Source organism: Drosophila serrata, unplaced genomic scaffold (genome assembly GCF_035046125.1).
Source record: "Drosophila serrata isolate PLE 108 unplaced genomic scaffold, ASM3504612v1 contig_225, whole genome shotgun sequence".
Classification (NCBI taxonomy): domain Eukaryota; kingdom Metazoa; phylum Arthropoda; class Insecta; order Diptera; family Drosophilidae; genus Drosophila; species Drosophila serrata.
The window spans coordinates 149,242-160,828 of NW_028257123.1; the positions used below are offsets into that span (position 1 = coordinate 149,242).

At 40.4% G+C, this 11,587-nt stretch overlaps 1 protein-coding gene and 1 long non-coding RNA gene across 2 annotated transcripts; one reads left to right on the top strand and one right to left on the bottom strand.

Moving 5' to 3' along the window:
* The first annotated feature begins 1,681 nt into the window (after positions 1 to 1,681).
* Positions 1,682 to 2,428, top strand: LOC147644175 (uncharacterized). The gene is made up of 2 exons (XR_015270967.1): positions 1,682 to 1,988; positions 2,088 to 2,428. It is a non-coding gene; the product is annotated as an uncharacterized LOC147644175 (long non-coding RNA).
* Positions 2,429 to 5,564: 3,136 nt separating this feature from the next.
* LOC147644176 (uncharacterized) lies at positions 5,565 to 7,290 on the bottom strand. Its single transcript, XM_086829857.1, has 4 exons — positions 6,795 to 7,290; positions 6,126 to 6,395; positions 5,878 to 6,031; positions 5,565 to 5,799 (listed from the first exon to the last, which is right to left on the bottom strand). The coding sequence occupies exons 1-4, from the start codon at positions 7,288 to 7,290 to the stop codon at positions 5,565 to 5,567; spliced, it is 1,155 nt and encodes a 384-aa protein (XP_086685983.1).
* Between the last annotated feature and the right edge of the window lie 4,297 nt (positions 7,291 to 11,587).

Here is an 11,587-nt window from a genome sequence, read left to right on the forward strand (position 1 = left end):
ACTCAACAAGTCAGCATTTTCCACTTCACCATGAATGAGATTATAGAAAAAGGTAATGCCAAGCACAGTTCTCTGGTTGGCTAAGGATGGTAAGTTAATTAGGAGGAGTCTATTAATCCCGAAAAAAAGTTCTTTTGAACCGACTTTATGCATTTACTATGCACGCCGTACTGAGGGCTCCAAACGCAGCATCCATATTCTAAGATAGGACGAACTAAAAAGGTATTAGGATTAAGTAACATAGGGGTCATTGAATTCCTTCGACCACCGTTTAATAAATCCAAGCACACCCCTGGCTCTATTCACCATAGACGAAATATGATTAATAAAGTCAAGTTTTGGGTTCAAGGGGACGTCCAATTCATCAACAGAATTAATTCTTTCCAAGGAGCAACAGTTCAGCAAGTAAGTAGAAACGAAACGAGTGAATATCATTTGCTTGCATTTAGAGCGGTTTAATAAGTTTACATGGCGCCATGTTTGAAAATGATTAAGATCTGTTTGCAAGTCCGACTGGCAGGCGAAGTCCTTATATTGCACACAATGCTTGACGATATCAGCACTCTGGTAAGGTTTCCAAATGGCTTCTTTGCTGGACGCCAGATGTAAGCCTTAGGGCATTGGATAAATTGTTCTTAAAGAGGACTTTTTGCGTCCTGCCATTCAGATAACTTGAGATCCAACAAAGAACATCAACTAGGAATTCTATTAAATCGAGTTTCCAAACAAGAAGCGAATGGTTGACAGAGTCAAATGCTTTACTGAAATCAGTATAGATTAAATTTTTCTGAAAATTATTAGGGAAGTCCTTTATAATATAGGAAGAGAGCTCCAAAAGATTTGTTGTTGATATTCGCTTATTAAAACCATGTTCACATGAAGAAATAACTGATCTACAAATGTAATGCAAGATAGGAGTTATAATGTTTTCGAATAGTTTAGGGATGGCCGACAACTTAGAGATTCCTCTATAATTGCTGGCATCCAATTTGCTACCTTTTTGTGGAGAGGAATAATAAATGATTCCTTCCAAATAATGGGAAAGTGGGAGGTTTCTAAGGACAAAGTAAAAAATTTCTGAAGGGGATAGCACAGGGCGTCGGCACAATACTAAGCACACAGCCGGGAATTCCGTCGGGACCTGGCGAATAAACTGGCTTGACACGATGAAGATAGGGATGCAGAAACAGCGATGTGTGCGTCAATCGATGTTTTCGATGTTAAAAAAAAAACATCGAGTGAAACATCGATGTTTCTAAAAAAAAATGGAATTTAACAATATGACTAGATTTTATTCGAGATCTGTGATATCAGGACTATCAATAGTATTATTGAAATGTGAATTCTTATTGTTAAATACAAGCTTGTTCACAGAGCCTTGTCCCGCGGTCACTAATGGTTTGTCCAGCTTTGCTGAATACTCTTTCCGCTTCGCATGACGAGGCTTGTTTAGACAAGTATTTGGCTGCTACCAATTTTAAAGAGCAGTGATCAGTACTTTTCTATAATAAAAATGGTTACTTAGCATTTTCCGCTTAACAATTTTAAAGTCTTTCCTTCCAATATTTTAAAGGGTCTTCATTTTCGCCAAGGTTCTCTTTTTCGGAGCCATCGATGGTTCCGATGATTTGCAAACATCGATAACATCGATGTTTCACTCGATGTTTCTGCACCTCTAGATGAAGATCTAAAAGGAGAGAGCTTTCGTTTAGGCTAGGACAGAAAATTAAGTTTGATTTGGGTATGTCGTAGGAATAAGTCTGGTGTAAATACGAAAAGTTTGAATAAGTTGTTCGATAAAACTGCGAAAATAGTTCGGCTATTGCCTAATCAATATTTGGGGAGCGGGGGCTGCTGCCGAGAGCCCGTTGCGGGTAGTTGGGGTCCGTTTACATGCTTACCACATTTTTTTTCGCCCTCAGAGACTAATTTAATAGCGTAAGGCTATTAAATTGGGTGTCCAGCGCCAAGAACAATGACAGACGATGGTAAGATCACCTGCATTTATGCATTCTTGCACGTTTTTGAGAAACAGACGACCTTAGAGGACATTATAATGACTTAACACTGTACTTTAACGTTTGTAGATAAAAAGAGAGAGCGTTGGATAAGATGAGCAAGATAAGAGGTGCAGAGGCACAGCGAGAGCGTGGGAGCGAGAGAGCGTGGGAGACAGAAAATTAAATCGCATAGCAGTCAAAAAGGAACTAAAAGGAATGCAAAACATAAATCGAGAGCGAAAGAAAAAACAACGTTCACTTGGAAAGATAAAAGATTAACAGTTAATAATTTTATGTATTAATAGGTAAATTAGTTTATTTTTACCAGTTTTCGGCTACTGCCGATGATCTGACTTCATATTTGCTGTCGTTTTCGAAGAGATTCGGAGCAGCGGTTCCGACATTAAAGTTAGATGAAAAAAATAGTATTTACCGAATCTAGTCTTGTTGTTGAAATCAATGCTTTCTCAGCTCTAACGACAGCTGCAGTGTTCATAAGTGTTTTATATATTAATATATTTTTGACATTTGTTCTCTGCTTATTTGGTGTGTATGCAAAATATTTATAATTTGATTCTAACATATGTATGTACATATGTATGTACATACAATGTGGGAAAATGTGAATGGCAAAACCAATCCATGAGTCTGTTACGTCCGTTCCATTATCAAACTTCAGAAATCCCTTTCCATCGCAAAACCTCAGGTGAATTGGTTCACCACTTCTTAATCCGAAAATTACCACATTTAAAAGGACCAGTATTCTGATCGTTGATTTCTGAGACTACCCACCAGAAATAGTCTCGTCAATATAAAAATCTCGTAGGACTACGGCAGAATCCAAATTATAAGAGGCAGACTCTCCACTGCCAGCTAATGCATTTCTTGTATAGCCACGCTTTGTTCGGTGTCCAGCTTGTATATCTGAATATCCAGTGTTGAAGTCTCCCGCCGTAGGATGCACTGAAACATAGAATGAGGAGGTCCAATGGGTATACAATGGTACATTATAGATTTCGCCTTTAAGAGCCACGGGAAACACACGAAACTTATTACAATTTGCCATGGACTTGAAATTTCGAGTCTAGAAGCGTGCAACTAGGCACATATGCGCCTGCACGGTTCTTAATAGGAACAACTGCTGTGGCGACCAGAACTAAATCAGCTGAGGCATAAGCTCGTTTGCGAGGCGAATTTCAATGCCGATAAAGAAGAGGATGAAGAGGTGAGTGAGCATGGTACTGGGCTGTGCTATTTGTTGTGTATCGTCAGAAATGCATCCTTCTGCCTGTTAAATAGATTCTTTCTATCGTATGGCTACTTCATATAATTCACTATAATTCCGTGGAACAAGCACGAGCTTAGGATGAGAGCAGTTTTTCATTGATTTCCACTTCGGCTTTCTGAAGTTTGTTTTCTTTCTTTTGATTTAAACAGGCCGTAGTAATACGTTGATACCCAGCAGTACCAGTCATCAGTAATTTATCAACGATTAATCAACAGTCAAGGCGGTGTTGTTGATGATTCATCGATGAATGGCCATACAAACTGTTGATGAATTTATCATTGGCATGGCCTTGGCTGTCATCAACAATTAATCAATGAATCATCAACAAATTCATCAACTATTAATCAAATCATTCATCAAAAATTGATCGATGAATCATCAACAATTCATCAACAAATTTCTCAACGGCCGGGCTGTGGACCTGCCGGCTAGACTACCGTCGTAACTGTATCGCGGGCAGCGCTTCGAAGTAGAAGTCGCAGCCGACAGAGCGTCGACTCGGTAGAAGTCGCAAACAGTTGATTACAATGGCCTATTGATGGCATGCGGTACTGCAGGGTATTAAGGATATGTGAGAGATACCATTTGTTCTCACTATGTGCGTTCAACCGGTTAATCCAATATCGTAACACAAAGTTCTTTTTGGACCTTTATTCGTTACCATTCAAATCATTTTAGGCCTGCACAAATTTCTTGCTACAATACCATTGGCTTACATTGTTGCGCTTGCCTTATCGAACAGGGTCTGATATAATAAAAAAGTAAGATAGGTTTATTCTAATAAACAACATTTTTATTAATAATCTAAATATGAATAATTTAATTTGAATTTCAATACATTATTATCTGTCGTAAATATATTCCAATATCCCTTCATTGTCAGTATCATCAAGTTCAAGTGCATCGTTAGCGCCTGGAGGTATAAACACTCCATTAAATGACTCCTCTAATCTATCTTCTATACCCATACTAGAGGCGATTCCATATATTAAGCGCAATAATACCAATCTAATAAAGTTTGGTGGGCTTGTATCTTTTGCTTTGGCAATATACATCTGTCTCGGAGTGTCAATAATAGACTGTTTGTCCGAAGTATTTTCTTCAATTGTATTATGATGACTTTTTGTTACAGTGCAATATATTATAATTAATACGGCAGTATACCTATAATCTAACATCATTGTGCTTATATTAGTTTTATTAAGCAAACCACAAAAAATAAAAAAAGGAATGCTTTTGTATATGTACACTTAACGGTTTTTTACTTGTAATGCCACTTGATTTTTCTAATTTATTATAGAAAGTAAACCCAGCAATGATGTTAGCATGTTTAATAGAAATCCGGTTTTGAAGCCACCATGGTAACGAAAGCATTACAATAAACGATACAAGATGTTTAGACAATTGGAAATGTTTAATATTTAGGGGACTCCCTATACGATTACTTGACTGAATTAATGAAAATATCGGCAACAACCCAATCAAATGGTTTTCAAAGTTCGATTTTCAATTTTTATACTTAGTTTCGCCATATAATTAAATTCATAATAATGAGTTTTAACGAAAATGTGATTTATTCGTCAGACAACTGTAACTTATTAAATAAATATTTGTATGTTATTGTCGAGCCGCGCGTTTGTTATTAAAAAAAATCGTCATCTTTTAAAAGGACTAGGATGAATTAGGCAGTTTGCATATTCACTCGCATAAATTTCAAAATCGGTTAAATATCGTGATATATACATATATATTTTAAGGAATTTAGTCGTATAGGGAATACCCTAATTGTATAAACATGTTCTTATGCAAAAATCCGCTTATAAAAACAAAAATAATCAGGAATACATCTGTTTTGAGGAGGGCATTAATTTATGCCACCTATTAGCGAGTTGATTTAGCGAGGGGTTTGTTTTGTGTTGGCGTAAAATTAGTTGTTTAATTAGTTGTATAAACATGTTCTTATGCAAAAATCCGCTTATAAAAACAAAAATAATCAGGAATACATCTGTTTTGAGGAGGGCATTAATTTATGCCACCTATTAGCGAGTTGATTTAGCGAGGGGTTTGTTTTGTGTTGGCGTAAAATTAGTTGTTTTAATTTGTGCGTGCTTGTGTGTGGTTTTGGTTACAAAGAAAGTGAGCGAATGTAAGCGAGAGAATAGATAAGCAAAACAGAAGAGCTGCGGCGGAAGAGCTTTCAAGCCGGCTTATGAGTTGGAAAGCTTCTGCCGCAGCTGATCGCTTGTTTACATATAATGATTTTAAACATGTTGATATTAAATCTGCTGCTTCTGCTCCCGACATGCTCCCCCCGCTGGATGCGGCACGCTGCCAGATGAGGTGGTTTCCAGGGGTAGAACAGCTATTTTGCCAACAGCCCTTTTTATTAGGCCGGTGGCTGTCCAAATGACAGCGACACGGGCCACACCGTCAGCTCCATGGATGATGCTCTCCACTCTGCCAAGGCGCCATTGAAGCGGAGGGATGTTGTCCTCCTTGAGCACCACAATGCTATGCGGTAGGATGTTGGGCCTTGATGCACGCTATTTCCAACGCTCTTGTAAAAGCGAGAGGTAGCTGGTACTCCACTTCCGCCAGATGATTTGCTGAATTTGGCAAACTCGTTGCCAGCGGCTGAGCCGATCGATGCTGAAGTGCGTGATGTCGGGCTCCTCGATTGTGGCGAAAGAAGACTCAATGAAAAAGTGACCAGGTGTAAGGACATCCAAATCGTTAGGGTTTTCTGAAATTGGACAGAGCGGTCGAGAGTTAAGCATCGCTGAAATTTCATAGACTAAAGTGCGAAGCTCATTGAATGCGAGAATAGTGTTGCCAACGACCCGATGAAAGGGCCGCCGAAATGAGGCAAACGAGGGGAATAAATTGCCATTTGATCCCGATGGAAACGAAGGCCTGCTGAAGATCGCTGTTTTGAGGGTCGGCGAGAAACAGTTGCCTCAGTTCCAGCAGCTCGTTTTTGGCTCCAACGAAGTTTGTAGCGTTATCGGACCATATTGTGCCAGGCTTTCCCCTTAGGCTTATGAAGCGCTTGAGGGCAGCGATGAATGAAGCCGCAGACAAATCCTCCACCAGCTCCAAATGGCAGGCTTTAGTGGCGAAGCAAACAAATATTGCGATATAACATTTGACGGGTGGCCGGTTTCTGAGTTCAGACTTGGAGTAGAAAGGACCACAGAAATCGATTCCCACTGTGACAAATGGTCGACTTGGCTGCACGCGGTTGGATGGCAAGGGGGCCATGATGTGCTCAGCTAATTTGGGCTTTAATCGAAAGCAGCGAATGCATTTGTTGATAGTGGCGGCGACTATTTTTCGACCACCAATTGGCCAAAACCTTTGCCGTAAAGCCGCCAATAAGCTCTGCGGACCTGAGTGAAGAAATTTCAAATGATAGTGAGCTATGATTGCTGACGTGACTGGATGATCCTTGGGAAGCAAAATTGGGTGTTTTGCATCATAATCCAATAATGAATTCTGCAGCCGACCGCCAACTCGAATAAGTCCCGATTCATCGCAGATTGGATGCAGCGAGTACAGCTTGCATTTTGAGGAAATCTGCCTTTCGGATTGCAGGGCCTTATACTCCTCAGCAAAGTTGATGAGCTGGATTCCCTTGATGAGCAGATGCGTGCCTCCCTTGATGTCGTCTACTGTAAGAGGTCCTCGCCGTCGTGGCTCATCCTTGGCTTTTAGTATTAGGAATCGATTTATGTAGCCAAAGACTCGCTGCAGCTTTCCAAAACAATTTTGAAACTTGCAGCCATACGAAATATCCTGGTTTTGCGTCAGCACCAGCGCGAGGCGGCGGCGTTCAGGCACATCTACTAGAGTAGGCGTATGAGGCGGCCAGCAAGCTTCGTCTGTCCGCAGGAATGGTGGGCCCTCACGCCACAGCGTCGAATCCAAAAGTTCAAGCGGAGTACATCCTCTGGATAATATGTCAGCCGGGTTGTAGTGGGTCGATATATGATGCCAAGCCATATCCTTGGTCCTTTCTTGAATCTGCGCGATTCTGTTGGAAACGAAAATGTTAAAGTCTGATGGGGCCTGGCGAATCCAATTGTTGAGTCAGACCAACAATGATATGTGCAAGGCTGAGAAATGGCATTAGCGATGTTGTAGAAGAGTTCGGATAGCAATAGAGCTGCGCATAATTCAAGCTTGGGTATGGTGTGTGTTTTAAGCGGCGAGACTCTAGACTTGGAGCAAAGCAAATGTGATGAGTAGGTGCCCCCTGCTTCGGAGCGCACATAAATACAGGCACCATATGCCGCCAAGCTTGCATCAGAAAATCCATGAATTTCCAAAGATGAGTCAGATTGCATGATGAAGCGAGGAAATTTTAAATGGCTGACTGCCGAGATTTTCGAGGAGTGTTCCAACCATAAGGAATGCATAGTGTTCGCGCCACAAGGGCGCTTAATTTCGAGCAGCAGTGTGGGAGCACGAGCTTTCGCTCTCGCTGCTCCCGGCCGTCGCTCGCTCCCTCTCGTCTTGTAGCCGAAGGCGACTCCACCGGTCCCAGCAGCCCTTGAGCGGGGCTTTAGATTTAATTGGAAACGAAGTGCCTAATAAAACATATCAAAGTGAAGCCAACTACGCTCTTTTTTCTGTGGAAAAAACATAAAGTGAAACAACAACAACAACATCAAAAATGAACTCCTGCCATCGACCACGAGGAATTACTGGCTGACGACGGCAATAGAGTTTTGGACACCATCCGCCCACTCCATTTCATGGTCCTTCGATCGCCGGATCTATCCTGATCGCACTAGTGCCACATCGCGGATTTTTTTCCAAAGATAAGTACGACTCGCCTTCCAAAGTCCATTCGTCCGTGGTCGCCATATTCCTTTTCCGACGGCGTTTTTTTCTTTCCATCCGATTCCGACCAAAGTGAAAAGTGCCAAATAAATATATATATATATATGTATATAAATCCAAGTGCATCCGATTCCGACCAAAGTGAAAAGTGCCAAATAAATATATATATATATATGTATATACATCCAAGTGCATACCTACATATGTACATATGCCCAGCCACAGTGAATTTTCTTCTTTTCTAAGTGCTTAAGCGCTTGCCAATATCGGCCCCCTCCTTCGTCTCACTGTGATCCGCTGTTCCAAGCATATGTATATATATGTACATATATATATATATATATATACTAGCTGTAACCTGCCACGTTTCTCTGTGGCATATTGTGGTTAATGATGGCAAAAGCATCTTCCTGGCATAAGGTGAAGAAGGCAGTCAGAGTTGTCGTAGGCGGATTCAGGACTCTTTCTTGCACATTTAGTTCTGTGAAATAGACACGTTGACCATTCTTAAAATTGACTGCCAAGTGAACTACAGCTGGATAGCGTTCATGAATTGGGAACGAAAAAATTCGCCATGCAGCCTCGTTGCTGCTTATGTATCTTCCAGCCTGGTATTGAGAGATTTCATCGACAACTCTTACTGCATTGCTGTCACCATTTTCTGCCTGAACACCAAAAACTGCCATATCGCTGCCTTTATTCACGTACTTGCAGTTATATTTAATCGATTTCACGGAATTGCAATATTATACGTTGATGTGCGCTTTGTATGATTTTGACAATAGTGATGAGTATGGAACCACCCAAAGATTGTCTACCTCAATATCATCAATTCTCATGTTTAAAGTTGCCGAAGTCCCTCTATCTTCAGTTGACCGTCTCCTATACAGAGGATATCCATCGTCCCCTGTTACGGTCTTGGCTGTAAATGCTCGAGGATATCGCTTGGAACACTTCCCGTCTACCATTCATGGTGAACATGGGTTGAGGGTACCACAAGGGCCATGGATCATGTTCTTGATGACAACTTCATGCAAATCCGTATCAACCTCGGCCCGTGGAATCTCAGCGCATATAACATCGTCGATTTCGTCTGGAGTAATTTTATCATACAGCCAAATCAGTATGTGCGCATGCGGCAATCCTCTCTTCTGCCATTCTACTGAATACATCCAGCACCGCACAGATCCAAAAACTCCATGTTTCACAATGAAATCCATCAGTGACTTGAGCTTTTGTCTGAAAACACGGGCTGTGATGTCATGCCTATCAATATACGATTGTCCAGGAAATAACAGCTGCACTATCTCGTCCCAAGCTGGATTGCATGTGAAGGTGATAAATAAGTCTGGACGGCCGTAGCAACGAACATATGCCATGGCATCTTGAGCATATTCATGCATGTGGCGTGGACTACCTATGTATGAGGATTGCAAAATCGTGAGCTTTCCAACGTTGGTTGTATTACGGTCATTCATCACAGCATCCCGCAAATGGATATATTCCTCGGACCGAAGTTTCTTCTGATTCAATCGGAGGAACAGCAAACGTTCTGTTTAAATTTTTGCATACATATCGACAATGTACTGATGGAACAACTGACGACATTTCAATATATGATTGCAATCGGTCCTCCGAACCATTAACCTGTATGAGTAAAAGTTCATCGCGCAGCCGCGTCTGTCGGATGGAGGCCCGTTCTTCGTCAGTCATATTCGTAATCTTACGTCTTTTTGCTTCTGTATTGCGAATACGACGACCCAATCTCGACTTCTTTGGTGGCATGACTTCGTTTCTTACTGAACCTGAACAAAAAAATAAAATTTGTATCTCCAATTTCTTCTTTTAATATGTTTTGAATGTTTGACAGGAAATGCTTTGATTCAGCTGGCTGCCTGTAGAGGGCGCAGCAGTAGGGGCACGGAGAAACGCGAAAAAAAGTGATATATTCCCAAATGCAGATAAGCTATCAACATTAAAAGTAGACAATAACCGAGCTGGAACCTCAACGCATGTTCTCTAAAAATTTGGCTTAAACGGTTCAGAACTTTTCAAGTTTCTTCTTTTAATATGTTTTGAATGTTTGACAGGAAATGCTTTGATTCAGCTGGCTGCCTGTAGAGGGCGCAGCAGTAGGGGCACGGAGAAACGCGAAAAAAAGTGATATATTCCCAAATGCAGATAAGCTATCAACATTAAAAGTAGACAATAACCGAGCTGGAACCTCAACGCATGTTCTCTAAAAATTTGGCTTAAACGGTTCAGAACTTTTCAAGTTTCTTCTTTTAATATGTTTTGAATGTTTGACAGGAAATGCTTTGATTCAGCTGGCTGCCTGTAGAGGGCGCAGCAGTAGGGGCACGGAGAAACGCGAAAAAAAGTGATATATTCGCAAATGCAGATAAGCTATCAACATCAGAAGTAGACAATAACCGAGCTGGAACCTTAACGCATGTTGTGTAAAAATTTGGCTTAAACGGTTCATAACTTTTTAAGTTTCTTCTTTCAATCTGTTTTGAATGTTTGACAGGAAATGCTTTGATTCAGCTGGCTGCCTGTAGAGGGCGCAGCAGTAGGGGCACGGAGAATCGCGAAAAAATTGATATATTCACAACCGCAGATAAGCTATCAACATCGAAACCGAACTGGAACCTCAACGCATGTTGTGTAAAAATTTGGGCTTAAACGGTTTAGAACTTTTCAAGTCTATGAAGGATGTAGACACGAACAGCATCTATATATGTATATAGATTATTTAATCCAGAGGCCTATTCACACACATAAGTACCAGTGTCCGTCATTAAACTGCACTTAATTTTTTTAATATACAATACGAATATATATATATATATACACACACACACACACACATGCACAAGAAATAACCCTATTTTTAATATACAATACGAAAAATATATATATATACACACACACAAAAACACAATTGCACAAACATTATTAAAAAATAATAATAATACATATGTACATACATATATATTGGGCAAGCTTCGCGCTATTCTGCGCTGAGCATCGATATCCAAGCTATTACATACATACATATGTATATATACACGCCCGCATAAGGGCATATCAAGTGATTATTTGTCATTTCTGTTTCGTCTCCTCTTTGTGCCTAGAGTGTGTACAAGCACCTGCACTTATAAAGTCCACAGCCGAACAGTGCCGACGAGATAAAATCCGCCACTTACAATTTTTAAAGAAATAAATTTCGTGAACCAAGGATTTAAAAAAAAGAATTATCCAAGTTTTATTTTACTTTGCTTAATTGCTGCATAACGAGCTACACACGCGTTAGCTATATTTTAGCTGGGTTTTCCAGCTAGTTTGGCGATTTATTTTTGATTTTTTTGTTTATTTTTTTTTTTGTTTATTTTTTTTTTTTGTTTATTTTTTTTTTTTCTTCTGTCTCGCTTCGTGCTCACATCCCTTCTGC